Raw genomic sequence first — 22,466 nt, 5'->3', positions numbered from 1 at the left:
TGCTAAACCTATGTTTTAACCAAAATGGGTTGAGATCTATTTACCTGATGCTCCCAGATCAGCTGTCCTTCTGGTTTGGTGCTGAAGGCCATGACTTTCCAGTCCGGCACAGAAACCTTAATGACCAGGTCTAAGCCCTCTACCTGAGTATGCGCTGAGTTTGGGTGCATCTTAGCATGATTTTTGGTTTGTGCGTCCGTCTCCTCCTGGATAACACGCTGTGCTTCACGTCTGACCTCTCGCCACGTTTCTCCACTTGGTGCCTCCCCCTCCAAAAAGTTGAGTTTGGACTGAATCTCCGGAACAAATTTGAGCTCAAAGTTTCCCACGCTGAAGTTCCATCTAGCAAAATACAGAATACAATTGACATTTAACGGGGGCTGCTACTAATCTTTAAATGTTTTTCTACAAGCCGCTGCCAAGCTGTGCATTGTTGACACAAGCCATCGTTTCATGCATCTAATCTACCTCTGCTTCGTTTGTACGATCAAAAGCAAGGTCATACGAAGCACTCAACAGAGCGCGAGTGAAGCCTGCGGGTGTTTCTTACTTCTCAAACCCGTTGCGAGGCCTCACAGCTCTGACAGTTTTCTGTGTTCTCTGGAGTAACAATACGTCCTCTGGCTCTCCTTCCTCGTCCCCCCACCGACTGCAGCCCACCGCTGAACAAATATACTTCAACTGCATAGAAAGAGAGCGGGAGGTTAAAGCTGACAGCCAATACCATGATATGATAAAAGAGTTTGCAGTGTGCCAAAACAGCACATCAATCATTTATTCCTGTAAAACAAATTCTGTTTCAACAACTGTGTGGAATACCTTGCCGCTGTATGCACCAAGGCCGTACGTGGTGAGGGATTTGCCCCCTACAAGCACAGTGTCCTCTCCGATGCGGTACGAGGAGTCCAGCAAGGACTCCACACTGAAGGAAACAGCCTCCATACTCTCTCTATCCCTGTTCCACTGGAACAGAGCTCCGTCCAGAGAGGGAATGAACATTTTGTTGCCAAAAATCTGTAGAACAGAAAGAGATCAGAAGAATCGTATTAAACTTGTGGTCAATGAGTAGAAGGGACACGTGACTTCATTTAGTAAATAGTTCATGTTTTTGATTATCAGCAGCGGGGTGGGTACAATGAGCAGACTGTGATGGATAGAGACAAGGGGACAGCCAGCTCAGAGTCTTTGACCAATCAGCTTTGAGTCTGTGTGTGGCATTATCACACTGTATTCCATTAACATTTGGCACTCTCTGTACTGTTGTCCGAAAAGTTATGCAATCCTTAAAGGACAAGTGAGCACACACACACACACACACCAATAAAAAGTAAAGACCATTATATAAGGATAATGTAACTGACCCTAATCCAAATTGTGATCTCAGCTCAAACAGACATACACAAATGGGGGGGCGGAGGGGTGAGATCACCAACTTCCTGTTGTGCTTTGTCTTAACATTGACACCTGGTATTGACCAATAGGATGCTGAAGCACCATGAGAAACCAACCACCTGCAGAATGAAAACAGTTCCTGTGATTGGCTGAGAAAAGAAGGTATTAGCTCATCTGTCCATCATGCCTGAGTGGGCGGAGCTTGCAGTGATACTGAGGGTAAGAGGTTTAAAGTGTGTGTGTGGCAATGATGACTCATCACTGTGCTACATTCAGTTAATCCATCATGTGATCTATTTGTCTGATCTCCAGCTCTACAGGATCTTGATGCTGGGTGAGACTTCAGTCATCCTCAGCCTAACATCCTAAATCAATGAACAATTAAAGCCAATCAATTAGAAGAGCATGGATTTAACCCCGGCCAAGCTCCAGAACTTCATTAATGACATTAGCTGTTACAGTTCTTTTCTGAAAATTGACAGTGTCAGCTACATCTACATTCATTTAAAAACTAGCACGCAAGCAAAAAAAAAAAAAAAAGAAAAGGGGAAAAAAAGAAAGACAGATTGTCTCAATGAGGAATTAACATTAATTGAAAAATCAATGTCATTTAATTGGATTAAATAAATACAATTAAACAATCACTATTAAAGGAAAAAAAACAGACTAGGCAAAAAAAAAAAAAAAAAAAAAAACGGACACTTGTAAATTTGAGGGTAATAACTCTATACTTCAGAGTTATGATACTCGTATTGAAAAAAATATATAGTAACAAAAATGTAAAATTGTATATTTGTTTTGTATCATTTTGTTTATTTATTATTCAATAAAGTAATTACAAAATTATTTAAAAAAATTATGAAAACCGTAAGATCCTATTGCCCCCTAATGCACCCAAAGACTTGAACATGAAATTAAATGGCTTCAGAACATGACTTTATTATACAGCAAGGAGGTTTTATGACTCTCATGAAAGACAGTCCAGCTTTTAAACCTCTTTAACTACAAGTTGTAAACGTAAAAGGTCGGTACTTTTTACGAAGTGGGCAATTTAACCTCTACACTACAGTATTTCAATGTCAGTGTTCTCTGGTATCTAAACAAATGTGGCGCTTCAGCAAAAATAACTTACGCTCACATTGGATACATGACATCTATTTTCTCTTTCTCCCAATGCATTGAATGCCAAAGAGGGCTCAAGGAGCAGGGTAATAGCCTGCTATTAAAACTGATCTCTGACAATCTGGCTTATTGTCTGCATCAAGCTCAGTGTTGACTCACTGAACATGCACTAGGGGTGGTAGTTTTGATACATGCTAAACGTTTTGATGGGCATCAACAGCTAAATCAAGGCTTCATCATTTCTGTAGGAGTAATAAAACACTCTCTTTAATTATCAACCATAACAGCAGAGCGAGAATAATAGTCTATGCTAATCTATGCTAATTTTTCTAGTAATTTCCTGACAATATACAACCTTCATGTTGCACAATGACAGAGTAAATATCAAATCTGAGAACGCCTGTTATGACGCGTTTAACTGTCATCTGCATCGTAAATCCTTTAAAGTTTGTAATATCTATATGTATTTATGTATTTACTATAGTATATCATCTTTGCTTCAAATGTCAAAAAATGAATTACCTCTTGTGCAAGGCGTTTCTAATGCAGCGTCTATGGAACAGGACAGCAAATTTGACGTTGTTTTCTCATATGGCTTCCCTCATCAGTCTCAAACTCAAATGTTTTTTTTTTTTCTTTTTCTGAAAGTCTTGATATTACCCTTGTGAAGTTTTTTTTTTTTTTTTGGAATTTGAGCAAATAGGATTGTACAAATATGGTTTATTGTATTCTCCCAGTCACTGCGACTCCAAGTTTTCCCAACTATGACTACTTCCGCTACTGAGAAACCCAGAAATGTGAAAAGTCTACTGATTACAAATTTTTATTTGTACCATTTAATTTAACTATTGAAGAGGTAAGTTAAATGATAGACAGGAAGAATTTGGTAAAAATGTAATGAAATTTCTAGATTCAAAGTTTTAGATATTGTAATGCTTGTGGCAGAAGAAAAAAATGTGGACAGTACATAATTCTTGTGTTTTTGGCACAGAAAAAGTATCTTTGCAGGTTTATAAAATGATAGTTGAACCACTAACACATGGATTGTTTTGACAGTATTTCTGGTACTTCAAGAGCGTTGAAAGTTTCCTTGCTGTCTATGAAGGGTCAAAGAGCTCTTGTCTTTAATTTAATAAAAAATACTTTAACCTTCATTCCGAAGGTTTTATTGGTTTGTAAGGACATGGAGGAGAGTAATTAACAACAGAATTTGCACTTTTAGGTGAACTATCCCTTTAAACCCAGATATAGGGCCCCATTATACACCTGGCGAAAGATGTGTTTGGCAGGATTTGTTGCTGCTTTCAGACCAGCACAACTGTAATTTTCACTTTTTTCACCACATTGTTTAAATAGCAAATTCATTTGCTCCACTTTGTGGACTCATGAGTGTGCCGGTCTGTAAAGGAGGTGTGTTTGTTGGTACATTGCCATTTTCTAACTAAAATAGACTATGCCATTGACCCACTGAAAGCTGGTCTAAAGTCCAGCACAGAGCGCATTAGCTATGTGCCCGTGCAGGTTCAAACACTTACACATTGCTTAATACACACAGGATGTACAGCCATACACAAATATCTTTACATATGAAAAGAATTAAAGAATTAAAATGTTACAAAAATTATTATTTTCTACATAAATATAAAAACCACTGCCTCCATGCCTTCTTTTTTCATGACAATTTGGATTTGTATAATGTTGTTATTATGATCAGGAGTATTATTTATTATATGCATATTTATATTTCCTTTAAAAAAAAAAACAATTTTAGATTTGTCCACCTCTCGGGTTTTGGAAACAAATGTATTACCATTTGGGGCATAAGAATAGGATGCGTGTTTGGATATAACTCTTCACCACACTTCATTATTATTGATCTTTTATTCGTGTGCCAATTTTTGCTATTGACAACCAAAATGAAATATGTGGGCAATGGATATCTTTAGTGGAGTGCGTACAACACGGTTTGCTTACTTCACAAAAGTTAGAAAGTAAAGTAAAGAGAAGGTAAAGAGGCCGAATGGAGGAGACTCCTTTTTATCCTCATGCTGCAGATGGTCTGTCTAACCGTTTTCTCGCTAGTGAAGCATTCAATTTTTCCACTTACAAAGTCCACCATGTTAATAGCAAATGTGCCATGGTGGGATGCAACTAACTCCTAAAGGGAATGGAAGATGGAGATTGATTTAATGCACGTTATTCTCAACACACACCGATAACTCATTAAGAGAATAAGCACAACCCTGTTAGACCATGCGTCGGGCGCAGTGTATTTTTCAGTCTGTAAAATAGCAAAAGTGGATTCATTTCAGACATGCCTGTAATCCTTTTGCGCCATCCACTTTAGACTTAGACTGTTAAAATAGAGCCCATAGTGACACACAGAGAAACAACCACCTTCAAACTGGATGATGAACTTTTTGCTATCATTTTGTCACTCCAGTTGTAGGGTCAGACACACCAAACAATGATATCAAACTGACCCCCACAGATGGCCAACATGACTCCAATCCTCAGTTCGACTGTGGGCAATGACTCCTGGAATCTTGTTTGACACATTCAATTGGAGAGATTTAGCCAAAGGCGGTCTGGCCCTTGTCTTAAGGGATCACAGCAGGTTTGAGTATAAAGTGTGTCTGTGTAGGCAGGATATCCCTCTGTACTCACTGACCTCCCACAGACGATAGCGCTCCACTGAGTCTGACACATAGCATTACATCAAGCTAAGCACAAGCCCTTCTCCATTCCCTGCTCAACGGTAATCTCTCTGACTCCCACACAAACACAAACACAACATATCACTTCACACTGCTTCTGGCACAGAAATCACTTTAGCGCACCCTACATACGTTTTAAAGTCAACTACACACGTAGGTCTATGGATGACATGCTATTGAGGAAAAACAACAACTTAAAACATTTATGGTTTACTCAATGTTCTTGAGACATTTAGTTGTGATTTACAAGGCCAACCTGAAATGCCACGACTACTTTTTTTGTTTATTTTTTATTAGACACACATGCTATTTAAATTTCGCTGCTAGAAGGTATGTGTTCAAAACAAACTGAGGTGTCGCCCACAAGCCCAGGGGCATCGCTAGCAACTTTGGGCCCTATGCAATGATATGTGAAGGTGGGCCCTCTTTACTAAAAAAGTTGAAGACCGAGGTTGGGTTGTTGACGTAAGTGAAGATGTAGGGGTGAGCAATGGTATACAATTTTCGGACACTCCAACACCCTGAACTGCAGTAGGCAGGGTTGTCAATCTGCTGCAAATACTCCTAAAGACAACAAATTGCAGCTATGAGAGAAGAACAGATTTATAATAAACATCTAGCAATTAATCTTCTTCATGTGAACCACCAGAGTAGTGCAGCTTAGGAATGGGGCAATTAGGTCTAAAATCAACATCTCGATTAAATGACCATTTTAACTCGATTACAATTAAATGAACATTTTTTTTTGCCTCAGTGCCAAGTTCCTTTACAGTTTTTTTTTTTCTGAATGCTAGAAAGCTAGTTTTAGCTTCTTCTCCATTGGAGCCTGAAATCAGCAGATATGCAAAAACAAAAGTTTTCATATAGAGCACCTCCGTGGGACTCGACACTGTAAACACATGCTCCAGTGGGCTTGTGTCTCTTAACAGAGAGGGGTGACGTGACTCCACTGTGGTAGGGAAAGTAATAGAAGAAGAAGAAAAAAAAAAAAAAAAAAAAAAAAAATCGACAGATTCGATCGATTATAGGTTCTGAATGTCGATTTCAATTTCTTTTCGATTAATTGCCCAGCCCTTATGCAGCAACACATCAATAGATCATTTATTTTATTAACCGCAGACAGATACCAAAGTCCTTTTAAAACAAGTAATTTCCCTTAACAGGTGATGCAGTGGCACAGTAGGTAGTGCTGTCGCCTCACAGCAAGAAGGTCGCTTGCTCGAGCCTCTTAGTTGGCATTTCTGTGTGGAGTTTGCATGTTCTCCCTGTATTTGGGTTTCCTCCGGGTGCTCCAGTTTCCCCCACTGTCCAAAGACATGTGGTACAGATGAATTGGGTAAGCTAAATGGTCGGTAGTCTATGTGTGAATGAGTGTGTACGTTTCCCATTGATGGGTTGCATCTGAATAGGCATCCGCTGCATGAAACATATGCAGGAAAAGCTGGCGGTTCATTCCACTGTGACAACCCCAGATTAATAAAGGGACTAAGCCAAATAGAAAATCAATGAATGATTGAATTCTACTTGCCAACCATCTTTGAAACGCCTCTCAGGCAGTATGCTTGGGGAAACATCAAATTCTCCAAAACTGTTTGCCAAGCTTACAATTACATTATATATTTGGCGTATTTAATGGGTGTTTGAGTAGTTGATGCTGTCATGTGATGTGCGTTTGACAGGACAGACTGTACCCAAGTAAAGGTACAGTAAAGTAAAATTTCTTTGCAAGTAATCGTACAATTGTGGATGTACAATTTTTTACTCAAACTGCAGAGATCACAAATTTTTTTTATTTATTTTTTGTTAAAACTGTCATTTAAGTTCGTTCCTCAAATTTGTGTTTACCAGAGCCTTGAGGCTGAAAGCCATCCAAGCGAAAGAAGAACTCCTTAGCAATTGCGGATTTGAGACGAGTGTGACATGCTTTATTTTTTATTTGGCGTTTCCGTGTTTCTATAAAACCAAACCAGAAATTGACGGTGTGTGATGTCATTACCATGACAACACAGGGTATGGACCCAGTCACTAATTTAAATTGCTTATTTCTCCGAATTAAAAAAAAAAAAAATCTAAACATCTGGAATAATGTAAGTGCACAAGTTAAAACGTAAAAAATATATAAAAATATATAAGACTGTTCTCGGTTTTTGGATATTTTAAATGAAAAAAGAATCTTAAATATTGTTTATTTAGGTAAGGCCTGTGGTTACTGCTATTTGAACAAGAAACATATTGTAGTGTAAACTATGAAAATTTTGTACATTTTGGTGAATTAATGGATTTTTCTGCCATTCACAGTTAGGAGTGGAAACCATGTTCCAAACCATGTTTTCATAGGATTTCAAATCAGACTGCAAAATGGCAAATCATGCAAAATCTCAAACTAGAAAAATGTTTTCTTATGAGATCTTATTTTACTCAAAAATGAAAATCCCTTCTTTGAAATATCAATTAGACATTTCTGAGGGGGAAAGAATAGAAAAAACAGATATTAACTGCAGACGATAAACTGCTGATCCCGCTTTGGTGTTATTTTGCCTCTTTTCATGACAGGTGAGATATTCAGGATTTCAGTGGAGTGCCACTCTTAAGAAGTTGACATCACTGACATGTACCCAAAGAAAAAAGAAAAAAAACAGCACCAAAATGACACTTCAAAGAATTGTGTCCTCGTAAAGCAGAAAGCTGCTGAGGAAAACCTCACAAAATCTTTCAAGAACATGTCAGAATCATATTCCACCTTGAAGCTTAAAACTGAAGCCTAGTTTAAGGATAATTAAGTTTTACCACTGAAATAGAAATAATATAAAAAGAATAGATGACAGCTCAATGAATTATTAAAAAACAAATATACAACTGTGGAGGTAAAGCACCCAAAACAAAGCAGAGAGGGCATTACACACCTCAGGTGTCCATTATTTTTCAATTATTCAATGGCCTACCATCAATTATTCTGCTTGCATAATGGTTTCCACACCTCAAGACATCTTGGAGATCAATTTTTACTTTTGTTGTCCTTGTAATGCTTGAGTGGATTTTTATGATGGAGAAATTGAAATGAATGCTTACAATATTGAAAAATGTCAAAATGTTTATTATAATATACAGTAATACATCTAAAGAAAATTATAAAAAAATTGTAATCTTTATAGTCATTATGTTTACTTTGTAAGCAAACAATATTAACAGTGTTTTCCAATTACCTCATATGTAAAATGCAGAGTCTGTGCAGACATAATCAACAAATGACCCGAGGCTCGCTTAAGAGTTCTCTCAATGCTATCATTATGTTATTAAGTGAAAGTGTGTATCACATTTATATATTCATCTAACGCTGCACTCAGTAGAAAGGACAGTTGGAATGTTTGTTATCAGTATATCACATTAAATGTATTTACAGCCACTGAATCTCTATACTGACTGGATATGATTTTGAAGTTTTTGAACAGCTATATTACTATTCCTTACAAACGGAGAGCATCACTGAGAGAGACAAAACCTTGACTGAGTAAAGCGTATCAGCCAGTCACATTGGATTAGTTTTTAGGATATGTGAATATGAATTACTGATGTTTTAAGACAGATAATACAAGAGAACATAGTACAGAACTCACTAAGCTGTCAGTCAGTCACTGAACAATATCAGGTTGTCAATGAGCATTGATCAGTTTAGTTCTTGCAGAGTGGCAGAGACTTTTTGGCTAATTAAGCATGTTAAATTTGCAACCGTCAGCATCACTGAGTGAAAGGGTAGGTTCGTAGGCAGGGGGGGTTTGGGTGGTTCGGGCGACCCACCCCTCACTGACAAAGGTCCAGAATTTGTCCCATAGAGGAGCTTATTTTAAATGCTGTACCTTCATAAACAGTGAAAATAACCCAGAGAAAAAGGCTTTAAGACAAAGCCAAATACTCTGTTGGCTGTCACTTCAGTGTGACTTCAGCTAATCAGTTTTGGCCAATGCTAACAAATATTTTAATATTGCAATTTGCCAAAAGAGTAGTCATCTTTCGCTACTGTATTGTTTTTAAACAGAGAAAACGGTTTACATGGAACTTTTATACTAACTCCTTATTCTTAAACAAAAATGACCAATAAAAAGGTGTGAAGCACCAAAAGTGGACCATATTGAAAATGATTTGAATACTAATTTGCCTATTGTTGTTATCATCCATGAGTTTTCAAATGTACTTTTTGTACAAGAGAGGCTAGGAAAATTGTAAAGCTCTTCATTAATATTAGTGGCCAAGCACAGAAGTTGTGTAGGCACCTTTTGCTTCATTTCAGCTCCATCCGGCTTCTTCTTCCGCTCTGGGAGTCTATGAACTGTTTGCAGCATTATCAAAAACTTTGACACTTACACAGACCATGCGAAGCAAAAATTATGGAATTCAAGTTGATTAAACAAACTGTTTGTGATTAATTTGCAAACAAATCTAACGTAGAGAAAATAGACTCGAGGCCCATTGTCCTAATTACATAATTGTGTTATGTTAACCATAGTCTGAGACTATATACAGCGTTTCAGCCCCCTGCCCCTTATTTGTTCGAAGATACTTTTTTTTTTTCTCTTTCAAACTTTTTAACCCAAATCCAAAATTCATAAAACTGGTCTCTTTACATCCCGCGAAGCATGCAGAGTGGAATGATGTCTGATTTTCCCAGGTCAGCCATTTTGGCCATCAACCCTTTTGAATAATGTCAAAAATTACTATATTTTACAGATGTATTGGCAAATGTTTATGAAAGTCGCCTAAAGGTGCTCAAAAAGTTTGTTGCAACGTCAACTTTTGGTCAAACATTATAACAATATTTCTAAAAATGCGAATAACTTTTGACTAGTTTTGCAAATTATTATGTATCTCGTCTTGATAGTTTCTCATTGGGTTGTTCTGACAATATTGATTCTACCAATTAGACCCTAATTAACTGAACTTGCTGTACGACATCTAGCCCTAAATCTAAAACCTACTTTTTCAAACTCTTGCATCGTTTGGTTGATTTGCACTAAATTTGACTCTGATCATCTTCAGACCATGCTGACAAAAAGTTATTGAATTTGTATCATTAGGTTTAACAGTTTTTGTTTACTGCACTGACAAATGTGATGGCAAGATGCCAAATTATACATCAGAGGCTGCATCTCTACGATAGTTAAAGATATTGACATGGTCTGTCATTGTCTACTCGCACTGACCACACCATAAAAATTTGGTGACAGCGCCACCTAGGATTCAAGAATTATAAGACATTTATTAGCCATTAATAATGACACCCAAATTTGGTAATAACTTTTGACAGCATATGCTTATTTTAATAAAATTGGTCTCAAATATTCCTTGGGTTATGCCGACAACATAGATACCAATTATGCCATAATCTTTTAACTCCTCCTAAACCGTTGGTCCAATGTTTACCAAATTTCACTCGGATGCCGGATTATCTTCAGAACATGTCGACCAAACGTTGCCATGTCTGTTCATGATTTGGCGGCTGGGCTGCATAGCCCAGATAATTGCTTCTTGCAGCCATATCTATTTTTTTTTCTAATGATAGGTGCTGTAATACATTTTTTAAGTAAATATTTGTCATATTTATATTTCTTTATTCTAAATCTTTAGGAAACATTTTTGGTATATCAAAAAGTGTGGTTATGATGACAATTCGACAAGCTTATACAGCTAAAATAGTGCTTAATTATGAAATTTTATTTTTTTTAAATCATTTTAATTCGAAAAGGAGTTGATTAACTGCAAAAAAGTCCACTTTTTGAGAAAATAAGAACCACAGCTTTCAGCAGGCTGGCCACGGGCCTAAAGGGAGAACTCAAATTGGCAATATGACAATTAATAAGTATGTTTATTGAGAGTCCTAGTTTAGATTTTCTTTTTCTAACAAAAACACAGACTTTAATATTTGCTGAAATAGTTAATTATTCTCACACAAGCACAGACTATACCTGCTAGTTGGTACTATAGTCTTTGTGGTGTGCTCAAGTGAAACATTTTAGACACACATGGCATGATGCGACAGCACAGTTGGCTTTCATCCCGACTAGTTCTTTGTTGTTGGTTTGGTGCATCAGGACATCATTTGGTAGGACATAATACATGGAGCTAACAGCCTCCAGTGTAATGAGAAAACAAAAACTGCTTTTATAGCCAAAAATTGGTTTTGGTGTAACTTTAGGAACTTATTTCTGGTCTACAGCTTAATCCCAACATTGTGTCAGGGAGCTCCATTACTGCTACAATCGAACAAAACAAAACCACCAACAAATAGTGAGCAGAAACACCGGCTTCTCGGCTCATTGGATTAAAGTGCCTTAATTACAACGGTTCACTCTAAAGATTAATAGATGGGAGGGGTGTATGTGTATGTTTGAGTTGGTGGTGGTTGGGGGGGGGGGTTCTTATAGATGACATCATCCAACACATAAGGCATTACCTCATTCTTCAATCCTCTCAGCATGACTCACACCACGCTGTCAGTAGCATGGCTTTACACCCCCATCCCTCTCTTCCTCATTCCTCTCATCTTTCTCTTTCTTCCCTCCATCACACCTCCCCCCTCGTGTTGTGACAGCGTGTTTCTGCAGACAATGCTGTTTACTGCTGGCCTCTCTGTTAGTGTTGAGGCATGCTATAGGTGACTGTTTCCGACTGGCGCCATGGCGAGGGCCAATCAGAAGGGGGCAGACTGCTCTAATCACTGAGCAGAATGCCTTGCAAGGCACCGCTTGGGCCAATCAGAATGGCTGGTTGCTAGGCACCCAGAGGTAAAAGGGGAGGAGAGAGGACAATTTCAGCCAATGAAGAGGCTGCTCGCACAGCAGCCAGGCATTTCAGGTTACCGCCAACCAGACGGGGGTCAACACCATCACTCATTTTGCTTTATACGCACACACATTTCAGGGAGTTAAAAAAAGGGGGGGAAAAGTAGAAACATACAGTGACATTTGTAATTTATTAGCATGGATCAGATGAATGTGTAAGTAAATAGAATATGTACAAAGAAGCCTGTTAGTGGAGCGCTACGGTTTTCTCAATGTGTTTATGTAAATGTGTGCATGCGCATAAGTACATCGCTGCCAAACGCTCTTCCTCCAGGCTAGTCTTCAGTCTCTAGTGAGTATGAGTCTGTGATCTCAGCGTATGTGTGTGTGTGTATGCGCGCACATGAGTATGTGTGTGTGTGTGTGTGTGTGTGTGTGTAACTTGTTTCAGATCCAATTTCCTTTGGGCCATGTCTCATTCTCTTCTGGGGTAAAGAGGTTCAAACAAACAAATCGCCTTTTCCCACACACAAGAATACACAAATGGACTGTGTGCAAAAGTTTGGGCAAAAAAAATCTTATGCTGCATCATTATGCAAAATACTACAAGAAGGTGTTTAATACTTTTAACCATATTTACAGACATGTAAACAATTGGTTGTTGTAAAGGATTACGGCTGGTTTATACGCGTTCACTAGTTTGAGCGTGCGTGACGACAGTGACGTCATTGTGGAGTTTGCGGAGGTTCGCTTTGGGTGAATATAAATTCACTTTGAAGAGGTTTTGTCTGAAAAAGGTACAACTGTACAGACATCTTTATGAACTGTGGACAAGGTGCACGCGCAGTATAAATCAGCCTTTAGCCTGTGTTTTTGATACCTCTGGTTTGCTGAGGCTTGAGGATACCAAACAGCCTGAGCCCACGTCCAGGTCCCACTGCTTGCGCCCCTGGTTTAGAGGATCCAGAGCTGCGATTCTCCCATCCAGTGTGCTGATGATCACCAAAGCCCTGTCAAGCACACAAACACACAAATTCACATACACTGACAAGGGTTTTCATAAAGGCTGCACAATAACGGGAAAATTGTTGTTGCGTACTGCAATAACAATATTTATTGCAATATAACATTTCCCTAGATAAATGCTATTTTTATTACTTACTTTTTAGAAGTCAATTATTTAATGATCATACTAAAATAAACAGCTAATAGATTTTTTTCTGATCTAATTAATTATAATTCTGGCAAAAAAGTCAAGGTGCAAAACATGTAGTGCATGTCTTTGTAATACAGATATTGTATACACTATTATGGTGAAAGTTTCAATATGTTGTATAACCTGGACATTCTTTCCGCTCTGGTGACACCTGATAAATAAGGGACTAAACCAAAGGATAGCCATCTATTACTCCAAGCTCTTTTACTACTGCCTTTATACTTGAAATTGAGTTATTAAAATGATGGTACATGTACAGCAAGTAAAGCTAAATTACAATAACGATTACTGCAATAATGTCACAACTAATCACTAATTAATGGCCACTATTAAAAGACTGTGCATTTTGTCTAAATGGTAGTGCATAATCAAACAACACAATAAACAGGCGCAAACAATCAGTCAATTAATTGTACAATGGCACGGTTTTATTTTTAAATGAACTGAAAGTGGCTTTGGTGTTTTACATTAGTAAACTTTAAAAACACAAATTGAAAAATTTAAGAATGTAAAGTTGCCTTTGGATACAACAAAGATGAAACCCCCTTTTGAGTCTTACGGTTTGTTCGTGTGGTTCTATGTCTGGGTATTTTACAATACCTCCTGTTCTTGAATGATACTTTTATTACCAGTACAATTTTTTTAACAGTAAAACTCCTAAAAGCAAAGAAACAAAAATGCAGCCAAAGAATAAATCAGTACAAAAAGATTTCGGTTAAACAAACAGGTCATGTCAATAGGTGAGGTTCCCTGCTGCATTCTTAAGGTTTTTAACAGATTAGAGGTTCAATTTTTAAGTCTTGTTGATCAGGAGAGCGACAAGCATGCATCAATGAAGACCTTTGGTTAATAAATTAAAATTTATCCCACTGACATTAATGTCTTTCAATGCAAATCTGAATGTAAAGTCATGTTATTTGAAAATAAATTACAATAAGATGCCAAGTCACATGAATCTGTTCTGAGAAGGAAGCCATGTCTAATCTGATTTATATATCACAGTGTCAATCACAGCTGACTTCATAAAAAGTGGATGTAACCAAAGATATTTGGTTCACAGTTGTGTTTTGTTTGCGCTAGGCTTAATTTGGTGGCACCAGCCATGGAGTGATAACAAACATTGACATGATGTCCAAACATGTTTAATGTATGAATAAGCTTATAACAAAATAGTTTAAAAAGTCCAAATAAAACTGACCCATATATAATAAACTCAATTGGAAAAAAAATGCTCAAACCGAATGAAACTGTAATCATTTGAGGAGTGGAAAAAGGAGTCTTTCTACTAAAAGCCGTTACACATCAAGTCGACACCAAACAACTAGCACTAATAAAACTCAACTGTGTTGTCGCCTTGAGGTGGCTAACATGGACCAAAAAGCTGCACATGAAAACAGCAAACTGATGAACGCAATCGGATTTAAGCACATGCATGCATTGAAAGTACAGAACACGTGCACTTGAATAAGGCGGCCTTCATCAGTTGTGTGTTCATGTGCAGCTTTTTGGTCCAGATGTTAGCCAAAGCGACAAAACTGTTTATGCTTGGGTTGGGTTTTACCGATAAAATTCAACAAAGCAGTGTTCATTACCATTATAACAGTAATTATCACTCACTACAGAGGGATTCGCTTTGGTAAATGTCTGATAATATAATAATCCATATTGTTTGGAAATAGTTGAGAAATTTAGCAAAATTACATCTGATCTCTTTGTGTTCCTTGACGTGAATGGTTTACTTGCTACGTCACACGCGCTCTGAATCATTGCTAAACAACCAATCAGAATGCTACCTTCAGGCGAAAGCGATTCTACATGCTGAATTGGGCCAACCCAATCCGAATTGGTGTGTCCTGGTTCTAAAATATGTTTTAAAATAAATATATAAATATATACACACACACACACACACACTAAACATATGGATAATAATAGACTGCATAGCATTGGTACATTTGGCAAATTCAGTTTCTAAAACTAGGGAGACATTTTAAAAATACTAGCTTGTGTCTTCATAGGACAAGACACCTACCTTTAGAACCAAGAAAATGCCTTGACTTTTTCAGGTTTTTCATGACTGTCCGAAACCTAATTATGAAAACAAATTAAATCTCTCTCCATCCTGCCCTATGCAGCAGTAATTTACCTGTATGCGCACACCATCCCTCTACAGTCCATACAAACTTGTGAATGAGCAGTGACTTATGCACAAGTAGTTTCCAATCACTAAACTCCATTAACAAGCAGTGATACTGAGAAGATTGAGCAGCCAGTGACCAAAGAAAAAGCTGCTGAAGATACAGTTAACTACTTGGTGGCATTTAAGCACAAAAATAGTTTGGGTGAGAACAAACTCAAAAAAACGAAAATGATGCACCAAGGAAAGATAAATGTGGAGCTGCTTGTTTCATTGGTATTTGAACATGAACTGTATGATGACAACAACCAAAATTACTGACAAGTTAATTCATTCATTATTTATTTATTTATTGCCATGTCAGCTACTAAGGCTATTTTCATGGCAAGAGCATTTCAAATTGCTGACAAGAGGGAGTTATAGAGAGGAATTGCAGATCAAATAGAATTCAATGACAAGTTTCATTTAACCTCTTTTTTTTCATGGCTTGTAAGTTTATTAAGTGCCATTTAACATCACTGAGTGATTTATCTCGTCCACACAGCTCATCGGCCATGGAAAAATTGAAGTATGAAAAAAAACATCCTGAAAAACACTGATAAGCTTGACGAAAATCATCCTGGTGTCCTTTATTTATATAAAGATATTGTATTCCACTTGTGTAACTACATTCAATGTAGTTTTGCTATATTTCATAAATAAATGTGCAGCAGTAGCCTAATAAAAGCCCATATAGTTCCATTTACTGCGTAATGTCTTCAGTCTAATAAAAAAGTGTTAGAATTGAATTGTGAAATCAGTATCGAGTAGGGATGCAACTATTATAAATTTTGGTTGCATGGTTATAGTCGGAGGAATAATCATGGTTTCATGATTATTATGCATTTATTAATTTTAAAACACTGCTAGTTTAGTAAAATCACATGAAAACTCCTCATTTTAAAGTGTTATTTATTGCTGTTCAGTAACCAATTAATACAGCTAGGGCTGCAGCTAACGATTATTTTAATAAACAATCTGTTGATTTTTTTTTTTTTTGATTGATTAATCTTAATGACAAATAATCTCAAACAGAAGTTTTAGGTATCACTTAATTTTCTCATGTCATTTTTCTTGTCTAGTCTTGATTTAAGATTTTTTTATATATTTGAACTGGAAACGAGACAAAATTACTAAGTAAGAAAAGCTTTTTTGCAGTGCATACATGACAACAGATGGAAAAATGAATAATCCAAAAATAAATCAAATTTAAAAAGTGAAAAAAAAAAAATAAATCGTGTCTTTAGTCTTCCATGCAAAGTAACACCGCTGGTTTACTACTGTTGTTAACCCTTTCACTGGTGAGTTTAATATATTCAATCTGGAACTGGAAGTGGGTTTAGGCGACCATTATTTTAGAACATTCACCCTTAATGTTTTCATGGCGACGCATCATGTTTGTTACGTGACACACAGAGGCCACAAGAGAGCTGCATGACAGACGTAGTTATCCCTTTTATTTAGTTGTTTTTCCATTTAATTTAGCATTCACACGCTTGCTCATCATGTTCACATAAACTTGTGAGTGCATTGTGTTTTTAAAGGCAGTATAAATGATCGTGATCTATAACGTGAGATGGGATTCAGCACGTAAATTCACTAGTTACTCCCAAAATACATGGAAGTAAGTGGCTGGTGAACATGGACAAGAACAGATTATTATTTTCCTACGTGTATCTGATATAAATAAAACACATCGGAAAATTATATTTCAATGGATTAGACTTCCATAGACTGTCGTGTGTTTTACAAACTCTAAAATGTATTGTTTTACTAATACTTGAGTGTAATTGTCTAAAGCATCAAATTAGCATTTGGCGGTTAAAACACTGCAAAATTGTAATAATATGACACTACTTTCTCTGAGTGAGCCCCAGCCAACGTGCCAAATCCCCGTTTGATTTTTTCCTTTGCTGCTATGAGTTAACGTGCCAACGCTAACTTGTTATGCTTGTCAAGCTCGATAAAGAGTAAACACCAGCACCAGGGACTTTACGTTCCTCACTTCAAAACAGAACAAAAGTAGTATACTGTAGTGATTTACCCTACTGTTGAACTCCCTTCCTCCTCATCCCCGTCTATAAGGCACTGAACTCTGTATCAGTGTGCGAGAGAGACTGTGTTCACTCACCACCATGCTGAACTAAAGTGTTTTTTTTTAATAATCAAACATCCCCGTGTTGAGCGACAACGAATCGATTATAAAATTTGTTGCCAACTCTTTTAGTAATCAATTTTTATCGATTTAATCTATTTGTTGTTGCTGCCCTAAATACAGCACCAAATAATTCTAAAAACAAAGAATAGTCAATTTCTTTTTAGACTTAAAAATAAGAGTTAAACATAAGTAATAATTTTACACTGAAAATATACAAAAAAGAATAAATGAATAAAAAATTGTGTCCAACGTAAAGCTAAGCTACATATTAGCAAGGTATTTTCCTTTTAAAGAGATCAAATGTAGTCAAAGGCTGCTGAACCTCTGTCTGAAAGGCACTTTTGAGCAACTAAATTACACAATTGTTTGCTTGTTTGTTTTTATTTTGCATATTTTTTTCTCTTTGGTGTAGAAATGTGTATATTCTATACAAATTATGAAGCTGATCGGTCCAGTTGTTGTTACATGACTCGCGGTGCACTTGCAGCAGCATTCTTTCAACCGTATGGTGCGCGTCTCCATTGGAAATAACGAACGTATGCATGCAAAAGACGCAATATGTAAACAGCCCTTTGTTAATAGCCTCAGCCATAATTAATCCAGGGTGCGTGCGTATTAGCTTCGTTGTACAATCTCGGAACTTTAAACTAGTGCACAGTTGACATAACTTTTAGTTGCAGCAGTTTGCTTCTGTGCAGAAACGCAGTGTTAAGAGGCCTTTACGATTAATTAACCATAATAAAATAGTGAGGTTTATAGTGAAATCCATAAATCGTTGCGTCCCTAGTATAGTGAATCGAATCAAATAATGAGTACATTGTTACATCTCTAAAAAAAACTAACTAAAAATTATATGTACCGATTAAAACGTAGAAGAATTTGACATGTTGAAAAAATGTTTTAGTGGCACGCACATTCACTTCAAGTGCACTAATAGAGAAATTGCAGTCAGAGTTTTTAAAAATCAAACCAACCCACAATGTCCACACCCGAAAATCTATTATTTAAACAGTGTGCAGTGCATGTCAAACCATCACAAACTTTTTTGTTCTTTTTACTATGTGATAAAAGCTGAAGGCCTGAAGTCTGAACAGGACACTTCATGGCTAAAGTGCCAGGGAACTTTTTAATGGACAGGAGCAAAGGCAACTGCGGGGTATAGAGCAGGACTATGAACAAGAGAGTCACTTTGATCAAGTCTAAGAGAGTCAACACATCCCTCCAGACATCAACACTGATGAGGTCAGAATTTAAGGGCACTTCAGTTCTGCTCATCCCAATGCTCTGGGCTAACTCCGTTTATTCTCATTCTCCAATAAGATTGGAGAGCAGATCTATAGCAAAGCACTCCTGATTGGCTGGAAGGCCCCTCCAAAAATATGAGGACTGATTGGTTGTTGCTAAGCAGTGGGCATTGTGAGAATGAATGAGGACACTATGCAGGTCCCGCCCAGCCAAAAGAGTGATTGAGGGAAAGAGGAAAAAAAACTGAGAGAGAGAGAGAGAGAGAGAGAGAGAGAGAGAGAGCGAGCAGGAGAGAGAGAGAGAACATGGTGATAATAAAAGGAAGAATAGCAAATCCTATTTTCAGCATGTACAAGATCAAAGAGCAAGTATTCCACAGGCGGTTTAACCTCAGGAAAAATTAAAAAGCAAAGGGAACCAACACAGACCGGCGAGGAAAAACTGTAAAATTAATCAATAGTTTGTCTGACACCAATACAGTTTTGCAGAAAATAATATAACTGCAATTAAAAGTTCAACAAAACTGTGATGAAAATAAACTATTTATTGAAACTCACTCTTTTATCTTTAATTTTAATGTAGGTTTACTTTTACTTTCTATTTCTGCCTTATTTTATTGTTCTAAACTTGCATATCTTCATTTTTGAGATTGTCTGTTTCTGTTTGTCTAAATAAATCATGTGACTTTTTTTCCTTGCCTCAGGCTTATGACTTTTAGCAAGGCAAAGAAAAACATTAAATGATCATTTTAAAAGTCACAGTAGACAATAATATTTACATCCTTTTAAAATTGTGTCAGAACAGTAAATGGTGCTCCCCCTTTTGCCTCCCTCAACATTATTCCTGTAATGCTGTTTAACACACTTTGCACTTTACACACAAACAGATACTTAAGTGCATGTCCACACACCTGTGATCCCTCCCTCTCACTTACACTTACTCTCTCAGCTCCCTCTCTCTCTCTCTCAGAGGAAGTCAAGAGAATCTCAACCCAGACCTGATGTAAACAGACTGCATGGAAGAAAAAAAAAAGAAACAACTAGGGTATCTGAGGGGTTTGGTCCAATCACAGGAGGCTTTTCTCCTCCCACAGCCAATCAGGGCTTGGATGTGTTGCTGCACTTTCAATCAGAAACCACTCCTTTAAAAAAACACCAGCCAATGGTCATAAAAAGCCCACTGTAACCATGCCACAGCGAGCAGCTCTTATCAGCCAAGTGTGAGTTAGCAAGTACCACAGCAAACACACACACACACACACACACACACACACACACACACACACACACACACACACACACACACACACACACACACACACACACACACACACACACACACACACACACACACACATGCACAATGGGGGCATGGGGAACACGTGGACAAGTTGTGAAAACAGAGGCACACCCCTGCAGAGAAGCCGCAGAATTCTTGACAGGTTAACTGAGAAAAGTACTTTGTGCAGACACAATTGTTCAACACAGACAGCATGCAGAGATCTGATACAGCAATTAAGCATTCAACAATGTGATGATTCAAACAGCAGTTTACTCAAATAAAAAAATTCCTTACTAGTCCTACCTGGCATTTAAAATTTTTTGCAGAACAAAGACCTTTTTTTAAGATTTAATCAGATTTGTTTTGTTTTATAATGTGATTGGACTGTATAGGAACTTAAGTTAGTGAAAATTAAAATTAAATTGAAAAAGGGGTGAAGGATTGGTGGAGGGAGGTCCTCAAGCTGTAAAACATTAATTGGAATTAAAATAAAGTTTTGTAGATGTTAGTATCGGTATTGTTAGTTGTTAAGATATCTATCAGCTAGTGTGCTTCAAAACAATGACAAAATTTGCGTTTAGAAGATATAAAACTGATATAAACATGTAAAGCTTGTAGTTTGGAGTATTGATTTTTTTTTTTCATGCCACCTCAAACTACAGTTTCTCATCAAATCACATGCTCTCAAGTATCTTTCATGCTCTGCCCTCTTCAAGACGCTTCTCATTTTTGATGCACTTGAGCTCAATCCCTCTCACTGGCAGAGTGGTGATAAAAACAAAACACTACTGGCAATTTTTTTTTTTAAAGGTAATGCACTACACTATATCCTGATACTAGAATTTGGTACCAATAAATACTTAAATTTTAAAAATGTCCATTTTACCCACAAATGTTGGAGTGCTGATGAGCACGTTCTTAAACACCGCTGATTTTTAATTGTGTTCACGTTCTCAACAGAACTGACTGGGATTGGCCGTGAAGGTCATTAGTTCACCAAACTCACCTCAGTAAACTTACTGAGTGTAACTACAGATACAGAAATACAGGAGCATTTTAAAGTCACAATTCATCAACAGATGACTTGTATGTCAGCTTATAGACAAACCAGTTGATCAACATGACTTTAAAATGCTCCAATGTTTCTGTATCTGTGTTAACAGGTTTGGGGAACTGATGACCCTGACTGCCAAATCAGTCATTGGACAGTCACAGTCAATAAACGTTTTTTAAAAATTCAGTATCGATTAGTACTGATCTCAAAGTAAAGGCCAATTTATATGTGTGCTGAGTGCATGTGGTAGGTCTGACGGTGCTTTGATAAAAAAAAAATAATAATAATAATAAAAATAATCATAATAATAATAAATCACACACACTTGTCCTTACCCAGATCTGTAATTGGTCGTCTTATTGTAACAAGAGAAGGCGGATTCAAAAGCTGTGGGATCGGAGAATTAAACAAGTTCATAACCTTAATAGTTTTTCTTTATGGTCAAATTTATTCCTGTGTCTTTCTTCTCTGAATGAGTGAGAGTTACAGTATGAGCTATTTCTGCAGTAACATTCCAAACAAAAAACAGCAAAGAAACTCAACACAGTTGAACATAGAAACCCCAATGGCTACAGAAGTACAAAATCCTCACAACGGCGTGGGCTACATGCAAGGTATGCGTTATGGACAATGGCAATCACTTGACAGTGCAGAAGTATAAATCAGGCTTAAGTGTGGTGCATCATACATTGTTATTGACTGAAGATGCACTAATGTATCAACATTTAATATAAAAAAATACACAAAAATAAAAGTAAACAAAACATGAAGAAAAAAATTGGGTCCAAATTTTTTTAAACATTTTAAGTCATGTGCAGATTTGACGCAAGTGAAACTCTGCAAAGACATTCAAAAGCGCTTGCATTGAGTTACAAACACGTTTTATTACGAAATAAATGGTAGTTGCTACTGTAGAACAGTGGAGGTTTCAACTCAAATCCATCGACCCAAAAAAAAAAAAATTAAATAATTATAATAATAATAATAATAATAATAATAATAATAATAATAATAATAATAATAATCACCAAGGCAGATATATTGGCCGATATTTGTCATTTTACAAATATCAGCATCTGCCGATACGTTTTGAAGTGTGTATGAAGGCGTGTATGAAGTGGAATTTTTATATTGATGGCTTTGCGGCTGGGTACACTGTGCTCATATTCTTCCCTTGTAGCCGATACAGTGGTGTCTAATAAGGATAGAAGTCCATCTAATAATTAGATAGAACTGTTTAACAAAGAATTTAAATATGAAAAATGAATTATAACAACTGCTTTAATTAGTAAGAATGATGTGCAGTATAAATTCACAAACCTTGTAAACTTC

The 22,466-nt window shown here is 36.9% G+C and overlaps 1 protein-coding gene across 1 annotated transcript in view; it reads right to left on the bottom strand.

The window, feature by feature from the left end:
• eif2ak3 (eukaryotic translation initiation factor 2-alpha kinase 3) overlaps window positions 1-22,466 on the bottom strand; it is a 59,358-nt gene that overhangs the window by 21,552 nt on the left and 15,340 nt on the right. Inside the window, exons 2-5 of the mRNA XM_087279065.1 lie at window positions 12,885-13,014; window positions 820-1,014; window positions 551-681; window positions 45-342 (exon numbers count right to left, since the gene is read on the bottom strand). Of these exons, the coding sequence (XP_087135191.1) occupies window positions 45-342; window positions 551-681; window positions 820-1,014; window positions 12,885-13,014 (754 nt within the window). The remainder of the gene's footprint in view (window positions 1-44; window positions 343-550; window positions 682-819; window positions 1,015-12,884; window positions 13,015-22,466) is intronic.

The sequence above is a fragment of the Danio rerio genome, chromosome 13, assembly GCF_052040795.2.
Source record: "Danio rerio strain M-AB ecotype USA chromosome 13, GRCz13ab, whole genome shotgun sequence".
Lineage (NCBI taxonomy): Eukaryota > Metazoa > Chordata > Actinopteri > Cypriniformes > Danionidae > Danio > Danio rerio.
The sequence above is the reverse complement of the archived record's forward strand: the minus strand, read 5'-3'. Positions and strand labels throughout refer to the sequence as shown.